Consider the following 16,048-nt stretch of genomic DNA (forward strand, 5'->3'; position numbering starts at 1 on the left):
CACTTTAATTTCTTGGTTCCCAAACACATTAAACTCTGCCTGCCTCCCACCCCCACTCCAGGGAATGGCCCTCAAAGAGGCTGCTTGTGTAGACGGAAACAGGGAAAGCCTTTTCAGATTACACCTTCCCCCAACACTGCCCATTCATCCCAGGCGCCGCCGCCCCCCTCCCCCCACCCCCCATCCCTCCCTCCCCTCCTTCCCCTCAGATAACCCCCTGCCCCCCTCCCCCACCTTCCCAGACTCCATTGGCCAACTCCTGCCAGGAGGAAAAATTCTCAATTCATCCCTGTGGGGTTGCCATGGCAACCCCCAGCCACCTAATCCCCCTTGGAACATTATGCAAATCTCCCTTTGCCCCTCAACAGGCTGTAAAAGTCACATTACCCTTGCAGAGGCAGCTCGTTAAATTTTGGGGGTCTCCCTGTAAGGTCAGCGCTACAAATGAAGCAAGGGCTCCGGCTTTTTAAGGGCAGGGGTTCTCTGGGAAACCTGGGTGGTGGGCGGGGAGGGGAAGATGAGGTAGAAGAGACAGGGACACTGTGGGCACAAACAGCCCCATTGTACCCACCCACCTACCTACCCACAACCCAAGAGCATGTCCCTCTCTTTAGACTAAACGGGTCGGAGGCGTCCCTCTTCCCCAGAGGAGGATGGCAGGAATGGTGGCATTTCATAGGCCATAAAAATCAAAATCAGTTATTTAGAAACTTGTTTATATGATCAGCTTGCTTGCAGACTGGCTTCCTCCCAAACCACCATCACTTTCAACATCTCATTTTCCAGATGAAGACAATGAGGCCCAGAGAGGACTCAGCTGCCCTAGGTCACAAAGCGAGACAGTGACTCTAGAGCCAGAATTCCTCCCCCAACATCAGGGGTTCTCCACCACGGCAGATTTTGCTCCCCGAGGGACATGAGGCAATGTCGAGCCATTTTGGAGGGTCGCAATAGAAGCAGTGCTACTAAAAACTAGGAGGTAAAAGATGAAGAATATCCTAGGACGCCCAGGGCTGCCCCACCACAAGGAATTATCCAGCCCTTAAATGCTGACCATGTTCAGCCCGAGGAACCCTAATCTACACATCCTGATGCTCATGCTTTACCCAATTCTTTACCCCAACACTGGAATCAAAGCCCTGATGTGCAGGTGGCTGGGCTGGGCCAGTGCGGAGACCACAAGAGACCACACCTTGATGTGGATAAAGATCACTGGTCCGAGTGAAGTGAGCCCAGCTTCCGGTTCTGGACCTGCCCCTGGTCCACAGTGAGGTCACAACCAATGCACTTAACCTCGAGAAACTGAATCTGTGTGCCTACTGTTCGGTGGGGCCTGTGGTATCTACACTGCAGGGCTGGCATGTGGAGCCAGTACGTCACAAATGACAAAGGGGCTGGAAAGTCTCACAACATCCAGAACACCAAGGTCCTCGCTCTCTAAGGCCTTGGCAACTTGGGGACTGTCCTGCTGTGCGAATCCCTTGCTGAGGTTTTCCCACACGCAAGGTATGTACTATGCTAAGCACCTGCAACACAACATCTCCTGTCATCCTCTAAACACTCCCGTTAGGAGTGTTATACTGCACAGTCCTACATACGAAGCCGCTGGCCATGTGTGGCTAGCTAATAGTAACTGAAATTCAATCTGACAGCAGCCACATTCCAAGCACTCAATAGCCCCCTGTGGCTGATGGCTACCATACTGGACAATAAGATAGATACGTCCAGGAAGTTCCATCAGGCGGCACTGCTCTAAGAGGCATCCTCATCATCTCCATGACAAACTCCAGTTCACAGAGGGCAAATGGGCTGCCCCAAGTCACACAGCCAATAGGTTTGATCTAGAACTCAATCCTAAGTGTGTCTGACTTCAAGCCTGTCTCTAGCCACCGGACACAGCATCCCCCAGCTTCTGGTGCTCTGCACCTGACTTTCCAGGATTCCTTTTTGAGAACCAACAGTCTTCTGATGGAGAAATTCTGATTCCACTGGCACCTTTGGGAAAAAGGGTTAATTGAAGATCCACCACCAGGAGGCAGGAAATGCCCAGTGTTCCTGCAATGCTGGGTCAGGGGGATGGGGAGAGCTGGGTAGAGGTCCCTTGAGAAGTAGGATAAAACCAAGCACGAAAATAGAGAGCAAGCAAAAAAGGCCAAGACAGAGGACCATCCAGACACAAGACCACCACCACCACCACGAAATCCTGAAGTCTGGGCTCCTTGGTGCCATACACAAGCCCCAGGTGACACAGAGGCCAGCATCCACGCCAACAGTGAGAGGAACCTGGCGAGGGGCAGGGCAGCTCTGGGGTGGAGGGGCGCGGGGGGGAAACTCTAACACTTTTCACTTCGGGTTGGCTTCATGGGCATCCTGCTTCTCTGGGACGAAGTGTGAGGTCCTGGGCGACAAGGCCATCAACCTCAATTCCTCTGGAAACTTGCCCTAAGACTTCCATTCTTAAGCCAAGCAAGATGAATGCTGGACCTCAGCCCTCTCTAAGTGAGGGAGCTCTGACGAAGGGCCTCTGCTCTTCTCAGAGTAGGAGTCGAAGGAGAAGACAAAGCACCACTGACTGATCAGCCCTGCCCAGCTGCCTCCCCACCTACTCCATCTCACCCCGACTTGCCCCACAGGCTGTCTGGCCCCCCTTCTAGACCACCGGCATCACAGCAGCTTCTCCCAGGCCCAAGAGTCTGCCAAAGCGTTTCCCGGACCCGAAGCCTGAGAGTCCCACACCCCACCCCCACCTTAGAAGGAGGACTCCTGCCTCTCACCCCCTGGTCCACACTGATCTGTCTTGTGCTCCTCCCCAGCAGAGGTCACTACTGGTTCCCAAAGCATGTCCCAGCCAGGATGATCTGTCCAGTCTCAGGCTCAGGGGCAGGCCAGACCTGTTCCCTTGTCACACAGCCCTCACTGGGGCAGGTCTAAAACCAAAGCCCTCCCAGCCAACCAAGCAGGAAAGACCCCTCCCCTGCCCCCAGGCTGCAGGACCAGTGGGAAGGACTCTCTACTTTTGAGAGAAAGGAAGGCCTTCCAGGGCCAACTAAAAAGGGACCTCTCCCATTGGGCTGGTGGAACTCCCATTCAGAATTAAAGAAAAAAAACAAGTCAAAGAGCTGTGAACAATGGTTATCAAGGATTTAAAAGGGCAGGGCGATAAGGCCCTAACACTTGGAACTCAAGATAGCTAAGGCATGAAAGGCATCATTTACTAATTTACCTCCAAGCCATTAATGCTGGCTTCCTGCTCCTAAGGCGAATTTAGCAAGCTTTCCCGGCTCCTCCCCATTCCTATCCCCCCCCCCCATCTCTGCTGTATCTTCTCTCGCCCAACTACCTCTTCCCCCCACCTCCTCCTTTCTTCCCCTGTCTGTCCTGTGAGATGGGAAAAGAAATGCCTAAGCTCTATTTAAAAAGAAATGCTTAAGCTCCTACTTAAGACATATTAAAATAAAGGTTTATGACACTTTCACGTCTCTTCCTATAATCCCAACTTTTGAAGAAACCCAGGAAAGCCTTGTATCCTTCTCAGAAAGGTCCATGGTGGAGTCGGGGAGACCCCATGCTGGAACGCAACTGTCCTGGAGTCCCCCACAAAAGGCACCCTGTGATCCACTACGGGCTCAGGGGTCCCTGTGATCAAAAAATGGTCTCAGTCCTCAGGGCCCAGATTCTCTCCTTCCCTCCCACCCCAGCCCCAGCTCAAGCCCTGTGGGCCCCCTAAGTATACAGGTCATCCTGATGCTCTCCACCTGGAGCGCGTTTGTCCTGGGCCCAAGGGCCTGGGGGTGTACGTTTCTAACATGGAAACGTCTACTCTGCTTTGCCAACAATCACATGCTACAGAAATATGAAGAGCTATATTATTATCATCTATAATGTTCACTAGATCAAAATTTTCAGTCTTTACCCTCGATAAATGCCTTCTCAGGGGATTATCTCGAGGTGGTGGCAGCTGCCCAGGCCCCCGTCTGGGTCACTTCTGTGATGGGTGAGTGACATGGGGCGTCTCTGAGAGAATAGGCAGTGGCCACAGCCAGATGCAACCCCAACAAGGTTCCCCTGGGGTCTCAGCCCGACTCCCAGAAGAACTAGCTTTCTTCCTTTGCTCTTCAAAGGATGCCACTGGTGAGAAGAAGCTTTGGTGACAGACAGCAGGTGAAGGAAGCTTCTTCTCAGAAGATTGTTCCATCTTCAAAGTCAAAGTTAGTGGGGTGAAGGGGAGGGAGATATCAGCTCTCAGGCAGAACCTTCGGGGCTGAGTAAACGGGTCCCATGGTTAACCCCATAAAGCTGGGATGAACCTCCCCTGAAGAAAGTAAGCCCCTCACCATTTCCAGAGGGGCCTCAGCAAAAAAACAGCCTCCTGGAATTTGATTTGAGGGGCTTAGCAGTCCCCAACCTGACTCACCAAAGGCTGCCCCCCTCCCCACAGGTGGCTTCTGCCTGCACATCCACAGTGACAAGGTGACAGCTTAGAAAGCCTGCCGGCTCCACCCTCATGCTGACTGTGCAAACTCACTGCCTTGAGTTGAGAACTGTGACTCCTCTACTGCCTCCTCCAGAAGCCCTTCAGCAGGAAGGCGTCCCTCCAGCACCCCCCCCCCCCACCCTGCAACTCTGCTGTCTGCAGTGGATGGCTCCTTCACCCTCACTTCTGGGGTGGCAGGGAACTCCCCTTTCCCTAAGCTCCCCCTTAGCCCCAACTTGAGAGGGAACATTTATTTTGAAAGGCAAGAGAAGGAAAAGCAAAAGCCAAGGGAGCAAAGCAGAGAGAGAGAGAAAGGGAGAGAGAACATCTTGGCTGTGAGTCTCAGAGAGCATTTGTTGAAAACAAGATATTGTCCCTTTAAGCATATAAAAACAAGGCCCTTGAGCGTGCAGTTCTCACTCTGGTACACAATTATGGGTGCTTTCAGCTGTCTAGCACTACTTCAAGTGCTCTCTTAAACCAGACTGTCAATGGCATGTTGAAAGCTATTTTGCTGGCTGCTATCATTAATAGCAAAGTGGAGAGCCGCGCTGATGAGAATTAAATATGGGGGAGGGGGCGGGTCATAACCAGTCATTACGGAATTACCAATATGAGCAAGAAGACAATGCCACTTTGGGGAATAAGGTTCAAACCAGCAGACAACGGTGGGGAAGCCGGCAGGGGAAGCCACAGACGGCAGGGAGTGCCGCTCACCCCCAGCCCAGCAGATGGACTCGGGCCAGCCCTGGAGAGCCATCTAGGGACACAGGAGCCACAGAGTCATGAGGGGCAGAGCAGAGAGGCCTTGGAGATCACTTTGCTGCAACATGTCACCACCTCGCCTCCCACCCCAAGTGCAACCCTCCTCCCCCGCCTTCCCAACACTTGTGGACCCATGTCTTCCGGTACACGCCTCACTGCCACCCCCAGAGGAGCAGCCACAGCCGGCTCCTGCCTCATGGACGCAGCCCCCCCCTTTAAGACTCAGCTCAAATAACAGCCCTTCGGTGTAGTCTTCTCTGACCCGACTCCCCTTTCCCAGAGAAGAATGAGCCGTTCTGTCCCCGGCTGCTCCTCTCCTGTGACACCAGCCCTGTTAGCACTTACCTCACTGCTTTGCAATGACCTAGTGAGATGCCCGACTCGCCCATGAAGGGAATGGTGTCTGTGGGACAAGCACATCCCAGGCCCCTAATAACCGTTTTGGGAATCAGTCCAACCCTCTCATTTGCCTGATGAAGAAAGTGGGTGCTGAGCTGCGGGAGGAAGGAGGAAGCCTGCAGAGCCAGTGGCCAGCCCACAGTGAACAACCCCCCCCCCCTCAACTCACAGGGCTTGGGGACTCTCAGACAGCTCAGTCATTCTAAGGAAGGAAGAAAAACCATCCTGTTTAGTCAGCACCTGTTATATGCTAAGTGCGTGGAAGAGACCTCAGAAAAGGAGCTTCCCCACAGCTACAAAAACTAGCCCCCCAGGTGTGGGAGGAACTCCTGCAGGCAGGTTGGGGGGGGGGGGTCTGGCCTGGATCACCTTTTGGCCTCTGGCATCCCAGGAGTTTGTGCAAATAGGATAGAAAAACATTGCCCTGCACAGGAAGCAAAAGGAAAGGGACTTCATCCCTCAACTGATGCTCTCCCTACACTAAAAGGGAACAAAGGGCCTCTGACATAGATTAGACCCTTCCTGTACTTGGTGGGGAAGGAGAAATCCACAAACAGAAGGGCTTTGTGCCCTCCAGGAGCTCGGGGTCCAGCAGGAGTCACAGGGAGTCGTCAAAAAGGAGCCAGGTCCCCACCAAGGACCAGGTGCCTTGATTGGCAGATAAGCCTAAGGACCACGTGTCCATCTCCCAGGTCATCTCAATGACCAAGTGTATGAGAAAGGAAAATGCCAGAGAAGCACAGAGACTCTTGCTGTGACAGCCCCACCCGCAAGAAAGAACAGGGTCTCGGGAAGGCTGGGGCGAGAGGCAGTCTTGGATGAGGAAAGGGGGCTCCTCATAGGTGGACAGGGTGAAGGGAGCTTTGAGCGTGGCGGACTCCAAAGTGGAGAGGGTCAGGCACTCCAGGACCAAGTAACAAGAGGAGAGACCTTTCAGGAGGAGAGTGACAAGGCCAGAAAAGGCAGATGGCTGGCCGGGACATAGACAGGCTCCTGGATGCCAGCATTCTGGCCCAAATGATACTCAAAGGAGTTTTTTCTTGGCTCGACCCAGGTGCCACACAAAAAGGCACTGCCTTAGTGTGGGGACTCAGGTCCCCTTCAATTCAAACAGTCCCACATTCCCCCTACTGACAAAGACTCCACTCCTAGGCAGGGTTTTTGTAACCACACCATCCGCTGGTTCCCTCTGGCCATCCACACCTTCACAGCAGCCACAGAACTTCAGGCCCCTTTCTAGGCAGGCGTGAAGACCCAGAGAGAGGACATGACAAAAGGCGATGTCCCACCGCCCTCTCCAGCCCTGGGTTCACGGCCACCCCCTGGCCGTACTCATCCTCAGGTGAAAAGTTCACAGGTTTTACCACTTTACCTTACCCGTGAACCTTACCTCCGGGACGGCTAGCTATGCATCGTGTTTATTACTAAACACACTGAATCATTAGTTGTGCAAATAGCTGGCAATTCGGAAGAGGATCGGTGGGCAAGGACGATTCAGCTGATACGGTTATACAACCTGAAATGGGGGACTTTGGACTCTGGTGTAACCAGGTTTGTAGCCTCAGCCTCCTGAGACAATAAGGCAGAAAGAAGCCACAAAAAGTAAAGACAGAGAGTACCATTAGTCAGTAAAGGAACATTCTTCGTTTCTTGAGTTTTGCTACCAGACCTGGGGTCAGGAGGGAGAGGAGCAGTAGCAGCTCCTCCGCTAATGTGCACCTGGGTGGTTCTGGACACAGTGGATCCTGCCAGGGCCTCAGTTTCCTCATCTGTAACTTGAAAGGTTTGCATGAGAAGCCGAAGAGCTCTCCTGGTCAGAAGACAAAGTTAGAGGAAGAGTGGCTGGGTGATGGGAAAGTGTTGGCACATGGCCCCCAAGTCCAAAAGCCTCACGTGCTCTTCCAAAACCTCAGCACCCACTGGTGATGGGGGGGGGGGGGTAGGGGGGAGATGGCCTGCTCCAGCATCTCACAACATCAGCGCCTCCAACCCAAGGCACTACAGGTGCTCTGGAGTGCTAGTTTCTAAACGAGCTTCGTGATCTGTGGCTGACACTCTCCTCTGCCGGAAGAAGATGGGAGCTGATGAGTGGGCCAGCCATGGTCACCTCCCCAGCCTGAATCACCCCTGACATCCTGCCTGGAAGTAGAGGCTTGGAGGAGGTGGGTGACCTCTCAAAATCTCAGGCCAGCCCCGTGATTCTGTCATCTCTGCTTTGCCACAATTAGAGAGGAAGGCTGAGAAGGGGAGGAGAAACCATGGCCTGTTTCTCTGGGATTTGACAGCTTGGAAGAAGAAGGAGAGGGAGACAGAGAAACTGCCAGGAGAGGAGCCAGCCGCCGTTGAGTTTAACTTCTCAGTAAAACAAAAATGGGCTGGATGCACCTCATCAGCTACCCTGTGTCAATACTCAGACCCATCTAGCAGGACTGGAGGTTCCCAAGAAATAAGCATTTCCCATAGAGCCAGCAGAGAAGGGCTTCCGCAAAAAAAAATAACGTGGTGTGCTAGTCGGGGGGGGGGGGGTGCACGCATGTGCGCGTGTGTGTGAGAGAAAGATAGAGAAAGAAGGCTGAGAACGGCCACACTTCCCAAGGTTCTAGCTCTGAAGATCACCTATTATATAAAAGTACAGACAGTCCCCGCCCCCACTCCCGAGCTTCAAGATGAGGAATCCAGCCTGTTTGTTCCAGGCAGATGTAATCACACGAACAGTCAAGTCTAGAGGGCAGGACACTGCATGAATAATTCAAGCACTCCAGTCACTTGATTGTGTGTGCAGATAAAACACCAGTCAACCGCTAAACAGGTCAGCTGATAAACTTGTTTGCTCAGGCCTAACCACCATCCGCCAAATGCACCCAAGACCCACACTACAATTAGTGGCCGATTTTCTTCTGCTGAACCCTCGCATGCTTAGGGAGTGGCCAGCCCCATGAGGTCAGGGCTGCATTTCTCAGCGCAGGGTGTCTTCACCTCCTTGCCTCTTTATCCCTAAACAGCCATGGGGCGACTGCACCCAACCCAACCTGCAAAGACACTGTGCTCAGAGAACAGATATTCATTCATGCTGGGAAGCAATCAAGTGGGAGCTGAGGCTGGAAGGCAAAGGTGAATGGCAAGCAGAGTACAGCAGCCAGTTCTGGAAGCCAGAGGCTCAGATTTGAGTCCCAGCTCTGCCTTCCTGGCCTCTCTGAAGCCTCAGTTTCCTGGCCTAGAAAAAGGAGGCAAAGCATCCATCTATTTGCCTCTGGCAGCTGAGCAGATTCAGTGAGACCATGTAGCCAAACCTCAGGCATTCTCCCCCTAAGAACCCGGTTTGGGGAACGGCCAAAAGTCCCAGATGCACACAGCTGCTCCTTATACAAACCCTACCACCAAATGCGCTAAGAAGGTTAATAACTCTTCTTGGGTTCAGAGTGTCCCCAGGACTCCAGGAACAGCTTTGCTCCTCCAGCCAAGGTGGAGTCTTTGTGCCACAGAACCATCCGCTCACAGACACGGGGAACACCACCCATGCAGACCTCAACATCCAACGACGTATTACACCTTCATTACGAAGCTCTTAAAAGAACGGCTGCTATAAATTTCAAACTTGGGTGCAATTACCCTCTTTAAACACACCCAGGATACCTAACACCGAGCACAAAAAAAGAGAGGGTGGAGAAAGGAGGAGGTGGCGTCTTGCCTAAGTCCCCAAGGTCCTTAAACACCTGGGACCCTGTTCCACTGCACGCATTCTTGTTGGACCAGCCAGACCACCTCAAGTAGGGCCTTCAGTCTCTAGTCCAGATGCCGGAGGAGAAAGAAACATCTTTACTCACAATGTGGTGTCTGTTTAATGACGTCTGTGGGTCAAAAAGTAAAACCCTGATAGCCTTCCTGTGCTTCCCTAGGGAGCTGACCCCTGACTGGCTCCCCAGCTTCCTCCACAAACCCAGGCTCCTTTCTGGCTTCCCTTCACCCAACACTGGGGTTCCCTCCAGGAAGGGAAAGGAAACCAGATTCAATAGGTTCTCGGCAAAAAACCACTGGAGCGGGCAGGAACCTACAAGCATTGCACAGGTCACCAGCCCTTCTCACCTGCCCTGGGTCCTGCCCCTTCAAAGAGCAAAATTTAAACCTTGTAAACCACTGTTGTTAATTTAGAGCAGAAAATCCATTCAAGTCACGGTCACCAAAGGCTAGAATGAGTCAACAGCCTTCTGAGATTTCAAGAACACCAATTGTTAAAAAGAACAACCACCGGCCTGCGCCATTTATCCGTGCCAAGTCAACGCTAATCGCTGGCCAAGCCAAATTATAGGCAGCCTCTCCTCGGAACACAAATACACAAACAGGCCTCTCCCACAGCCCAGCCCAGCACCCGGGATATGAGTTACTGATATGCACCCAAGATAAAGGTGTTTGTATTTGCCGGTTTGAGGTATACTGTTATTAGAAGAGTGACAATGCGGAGCAGTTTACATATCCATCAAACACCACCACACTAGCTAAACTGGTTTGACTTCAGGATTTCAAAGCTGAGCTCAACCCCCAGCCATCTCAAAAGTCCCGGCGAGGCTGCCCCTGGGCTGTTGTTACTTCACCTCTCTACTTCATCTTCCTTCTCTGGAAAATAGGACCAACTGTGGCTGCCTTCCCATTCCTGCCTTCCCATTAAGATGGGAAAGCTGCCTCAAACGTGTAAGGCATTAGGTTGTAGTTCATTCTGGCTTTATATTTTTAAGCAGTTGCTAGCTTATTCCCTTACATTTTGACAGCTCAGCCTGGCTTTTTAAGGCTTTCGAAGTTTAATCAAGGCAGAACATCACATTTTGTACACACACCCCCTCCTGCCTCTCCCCTTGAGAATTTTACATTAAACAAATAAAAGCAGCCAGCCACCTCTAGGTTTCAGGAGTTTGTAAAGCACATCCTGAAGGGACAACTTTCCTTTTGCTCCTTTCTCCTCCACCAAGATCCAAGACCAGGACAAACTTCACAAGCTCGAATGCTGAAAGCTTAACATGTGTCTAAGGCATCAGCCAAACCTCAGACCCCCGTGTGTCAAGGGCTGGATCTGATCACTCGTCAAGGAGGAAGGGGAGGTACAACAACTAGGCTCATTTCAAACAGGAGTGACCATTAAAAAAATAAATAAATAAATCCACATGTTATGTAAGATTTTAAAAATTAGACATACATTTTGCAGCACTTACCTGCTTGTGCATTTCAATGTTCAAGCCATAGGACATCTCATAGTACTAGAAGTAAAAAGAGTTGCTGTTAACTCACAAATGAAGTGTGTTCATTTTCCAAAACCAGTTTGGGGGGGGGGGTGGCCAAATGGTACTTTTATGATACGTTTGCTAAAGAAGTTTAAATCAAGTTCTAAAGCCTCCTACGGGGGGGGGGGGGGGCTGAAGAGCTGAAGATGGGCGAATGCTGTTCTCATCTCAACAGAACATCCTATGAGCAATAGCATAAGAAGAGCTGGGCCCTCCCTCCCACTAGCCCCACCTGTGCCCCATATCCTCTTTAGAGAAGGTTTGGGTTCAACAGGGAATCACGTGTACACTAGGACCCTCTTGGCCTCTCCTCTAAGAGTTATTCAGCAAGATGTCAAAGGCCACTTATGCGGAAAGCGGTGCAGGAAGCCTCACTCAAGTACCTGCCATGCCCTCCTCACCAAGAGAAGACATAAACTTGCTGGAACAGATTCTGGGGGAAAGGGGGACATCTCCCTACTGCCCCAGGCTGACCAGATCCTCAGCTGCGGGATCCCTGAAAGGGCAGTGGAGACAGGGGACTTGAAAAGGCTCCTCCACTCTCAGAAACCCCTGGGAAGCAAAGGGGTAGGCAGAGAGGGTTTCTGTCCCACTCTGGCTAGGTCCTGGGGCTGCAAAGCAGCAAAGTTTCCAAACACTCCCAGGAGGTCACTGAGAGAGATTTTTATCCAACCCTAACGTGGGCTGATCCAATCTTACCTCACTAGCCAAGACAGGGCAATCAGCCCTCTGGGAAACCTTCAAAACACAAATTAAAGGGGCACAAAAAGGTAGTGCGCAAGTGACTGGCCTGAGGCTTGGGTTTCTCTTTCTGCCCCTCCTCTCACCCACCCTCTTCCAACTGGCCCGGGCAAAGGAAGGCTGGTGAGGGGCCCGTGGGCACACTGGGGGGCTGCCCTGCAGTGGGCCGGCCAGGGGACCCAGCTCCAGGCCCCTCAACCCCACGCCGCCCTGGCCCCGGCCGCCTCTCACCATCACATAATGGCGCTGCATCTCCGTCTTCTCGTTCGCCAGCTTGTCGTACTCCACTTTGAGGCTGCGAGGGCAGGAGGAGCCGGCTCAGGCCTGGCGCCTGCACAGCCTCCTCAGAGGCCCCAACCCAAAGGCGTCTGACAGCCACCTAGCCACTTTGTAGAGTGCCCCCAGGTTACCCCCTCATTCTGCAGCCGGCGGGGGACTTGGGTCCCCGACGCGCGGAGAGGGAGTGAAACAATTTGAAACTTTGCGCGGCCCAAGGAGTGAACCTATCTGGGCTGCGGAGGCGGGGGGTGGGGGTGGAGGGGTGGGATCCTGATTCAGGCTCAAGACCGCCCCCCGCCCCAGAACCCGGAGCGAGTCGGCTCGCCACCCGGATCCTCACCCCGGGGACTGTGCGTGCGGCGCGGGGATCCGAGAGGCTGCCCGCACCAAGGGGTTAAGGCGCCGCGCTCCGAAAGGGGAAACAAAAGGCGGAGGCCCAGGCTGCCCCGCCGCCCCGGGGTCTGGAGCCCGATCTGTCCCCGAGAGGAGAGGGTGACAGGAGCTTCGGCGGGGACTCCCCCGCCCCGCCAGCCCTGGGGCAGCCCCCACCGACCTTACCTGTGGTATTGAGCTTGCAGGAACTGGAATTCGTCTTTGATCCTGTCACAAGACTCAGCCACTGTGAATTTAAATCCCGGCTGCCCAGGTTGATGGGGAGCCTGGAGCCGGCGAGGACAAGACAGGGGAGGGGCGGGGGCGTCAGACGGGGCACCAAGCTGTCCAGGCCCCTCGGTGGTTTCCTCTGGTCTCCCCCCGCCCCCACCCAACCGGAGAGGCCACCCTCACGGCCCAGAACCTTCCCAGCAAGTTTCTCAGCTCTCCGAAGGGGCGTGGGGGGGAGATCTCTCCCTATTGGCCGCGGGGCTCCCATTCCTTTTTAGAAGGGGCACCCCTTCCCAAGTAAGACCCAGGTGGGGGAGACAGGCTGAGTGAGTTGGAAGACTTAGGCGAGGGGGCGGAGGACAGCGTGAAAACAAACAGTTCCCCGGGAACACTGGCAGCCCCCCCCAAGCCCCCCGCCAATCGAGCGGAATTAACCTCCTCTCGCAACGGCGCCCCCCCATCCCATCCCCTTTGTGCGAGCGCGCGCGCGCGCACACACATACGCACAGACACACACACACCCCACACACACCATAAAGGTAGCAACAAGCAAAATGGAGGTGCCAGATAAACTGCCTCGTTTACCCTGCCATGATAGATGCTTAAATAAACCAAGTTGCAATTACTCACCGGATGTCTGCCTTGCGGATACATGGCAGGGAGGGGTCGTGATTCTGAGAGCGTAGAAACGCGGAGAGCTCGGGTCGGGGAGGTGCGGGGGAGGGGGGAGCCAAGACCGAGCGGGGGGCGGCCGGGAAACCGAGAGCTCGCCCCCGGCCCCCCCAGCCCGCTCTCGCAGCGAAATCCCAGAGTCAGGCGCCCGCCCCAAGCGGAGACAAAGAGCCGAGAAGCAGGCGGCAAAGTCGTCGGCGGGCACCGAGGCCGGGCGGTGGGCTTGGGCTTTGTGCACCTAGGGTTCGGCTGACTGAAGCCGGCCGCCTTCCCCCCACTGCCTGGAGCGCGTCAGAGCCGGAGACTGCGCGGACATCGTCGTCACCCCGGAGGGTCCGGCGCGGGGTCCCGAGGTCCGGGGCCCCTCCTGGGGCAAGCGCGGGCGCCCTCCGGATCACTCAGCGCGTCGCGCCGGGAGGGGGACGCGCCGGGGCAGTCCGAGCATCCAGGGCGTTCAGGTCCGATCCCAGGGGCAGCTCTCCGCGAGAAGAGGAAGAAGGCAAGCACCGAGGTGGCGGCTTGGGCCGCAGGAGCGCCGGAGGGTGAGGGCGGGAGCCCGGCGCGGGCGCTTCGACGCCCCCCCTTGGAGAGGAGAGCCTGCTGTTCAGTCTGCTTCTGTCGCCGCCGCCGCTGCGAGCCCTTCCCAGGGCCGAGGAGGAAACTCCGCGCTCAGGAGGTGGGAATCAACCGCCCTGGCATCCTAACTCCAGCAGGCACAGGAAACCGCCGCAAAAGGGTCCTCGCTGCTCCCAGCTCGAGGGCCGGGTCCCCAGCGAGGAGCGCTTGGCGCCGCCGCCGCCGCCGCCGCCTCCGAGCGCGCAAGCAGGAGAGCGCTGGAGGGGAGACGCAGCCCGAGACCGGGGACCTCTGCGGCTTCCTTCCTTCCCCTCGGCCCGGCTCTCCTCTCCGCTCCCCGACAATCCCCCCAGACGCGCGCGCGCGCGCGCGCACACACACACACACACCAAAAAAAAGTGCCCCGGACCTGCGGATACCACACACAGACAAGCGAGGGGGACGAGCACGAGGTCTGAACTGCCGCGAGAGCAGTTCCAAATAGGGACTGAAAAGTAACAAAATAATGTGGCAGCTTCGCCAGCCGCTAACCAATGGGAGCGCGGGGTCCCCACGTGGGGCTGTCGGACTCGGCCTGCGACTGGGCGCCGCCGGGCGCGACGTCACAATGCCCTCTTGTGTCTAAAACTATGCATGAAAAGTAGCAATCAGGCCCTACCCGCTGGTGACTTTCGCAGGGGAGTGAAAAACAGCGCTCCTCAGATCAGGAATTAACCGAAAGACATATAATAAATAGATATATATTATAGTACTGGGCTGCTAAGGATTTTCCCCCCCCCCCGCTCTTTTTTCCCACGATCTACTAGCAAATAATTATTTGGCGGGAGGGGAAAGAGAGAAGACAGAAGAATAACAACAAAAGAAAAAAAAGACAAACTGTACAGTCCTCAAAACCTGTGGCTGGTAGTAATGTATCAGTTTATTCTGCAGAGGCGGCGAAGGATTCCTCCCTCTAATCTCATTAGGTCTGCAAAGCAGCCCAATTAGATACTATAAAACAAACAGAATCACTTTGTCACTTTAATGTTTTCACTTCACAAGATTTAGGACCGATAAAATGGTGGCTCCCGAAGTTGCCTGCCACCTTAAAAAAATTTTGCTCGGAACTGAGGGTGTCCCTTTCTTTTCCCCTTCTCCTGCCCTCCTACTCCCCCCACCCCAGGCCCCCAGCTTTTCTTCTTTGTTCATTCGTCCTTTTCAGAAAGCCAAATAAACAGCGTCTTTGATGTGCGGCGGCTGCCCGCGGGGAGAAGCCTAAGGAACTCTCCTTTGGCGGGCAGAGCAGATGGAAAGGCCCGACTGCCCGCGGACACTCGGGTCCTCCCGCGCTATCCCCACTCGGGGCTCCTTCCTGGTGGAGACGGCTACGCCCTCGCCGCAGCTGTTCATTGAGCGTCGGGGCCGGGGAAGCGGAATCGGGAATGCCGTGGCTGCTGGCCCCACCGCGGCCCGGGAGCTCCGAGTTCCGTCCCGGATTTCTCAGCTTGCTCCCGGCAGGGTCTTCGCGTCGGCGGAAGCCTGTGGAGGGGCGCGCGTGCAAGCCCGTAGGTGTCTCGGCCGCCAGCCTTGACGCCCTGGGAGGTGCAGACTCTCATCCGCCCCCGTGCGCTCCTCTTCCCACCCCCGCCGCCGCGCCTCCGGGACTCCCCGCGCGGTTGCACACTCGACTCTGGGTCCAGTTTGCCCGCAAACAGATAGCCTCGATCGCCTGCACTCGGGGTTACATCAGGGCAGACGGGCCGTGGGGACATGGGCCTCAAGCGGCTGGAAGGCTGGAGTGGCCGCGCCCCAGATCCCACGGGCACCGCCGAGTGGACGGGCCCAGGTGGGCCCTAGGTACCCCCCTTCCCAAGTATCTCCGCGGACCTGCACGAACCCCGGGGCCCGCGGTTGGCCCCGGATCTATATTTTCCCCTCATTAGGAGCTGGAGTTCGCTTTTGCATCTTAATGAGGAGCTGAGAACAAGCGGGCGCTCGGAGGCCGGTGCGTTGGGAGTTACACGTGAGCGCCCGCCTTGGAGTTGAACCTCCCTGCGCCCGCTCCGGCCGCCAGCCCCGAACCGCACTCCTCTCTTCATTTATTTATTTTCCTAAATAAAAACATAAATCGTGTGAGGCACGCACCGAAGAGGGGGGTGGGGAGAAGCCCGGCTCGACAGATGCGAGCATCTGGCCGCAGCATTCATTAGACACAAAATGGCTCCTCTTTGGAGCTTCCTTTTCCCCTCCCCCTTCTCTGCCCTCCCCCTTACGTCACGGGTGGGCGCAC

General features: G+C 55.1%; 1 protein-coding gene across 27 annotated transcripts in view; it reads right to left on the reverse strand.

The window, feature by feature from the left end:
- TLE3 (TLE family member 3, transcriptional corepressor) overlaps nucleotides 1–14,257 on the reverse strand; it is a 47,459-nt gene extending 33,202 nt beyond the window's left edge. For 19 of the 27 annotated variants that reach the window (XM_021100790.2, XM_021100767.2, XM_021100772.2 and 16 more), the window contains exons 1-4: nucleotides 13,162–14,257; nucleotides 12,487–12,587; nucleotides 11,881–11,944; nucleotides 10,840–10,884 (exon numbers count right to left, since the gene is read on the reverse strand). In XM_021100790.2, the coding sequence (XP_020956449.1) occupies nucleotides 10,840–10,884; nucleotides 11,881–11,944; nucleotides 12,487–12,587; nucleotides 13,162–13,185 (234 nt within the window). In that variant the 5' untranslated portion in view covers nucleotides 13,186–14,257. The remainder of the gene's footprint in view (nucleotides 1–10,839; nucleotides 10,885–11,880; nucleotides 11,945–12,486; nucleotides 12,588–13,161) is intronic. The other 8 variants (XM_085018605.1, XM_085018559.1, XM_085018583.1 and 5 more) reach the window with 3 other exon arrangements.
- Nucleotides 14,258–16,048: the final 1,791 nt, after the last annotated feature.

Source organism: Sus scrofa, chromosome 1, assembly GCF_054392235.1.
Source record: "Sus scrofa isolate SSC_HxYL_T2T_F1_AM1 chromosome 1, Sscrofa_HxYL_maternal_Yorkshire_Landrace_v2.0, whole genome shotgun sequence".
NCBI lineage: Eukaryota > Metazoa > Chordata > Mammalia > Artiodactyla > Suidae > Sus > Sus scrofa.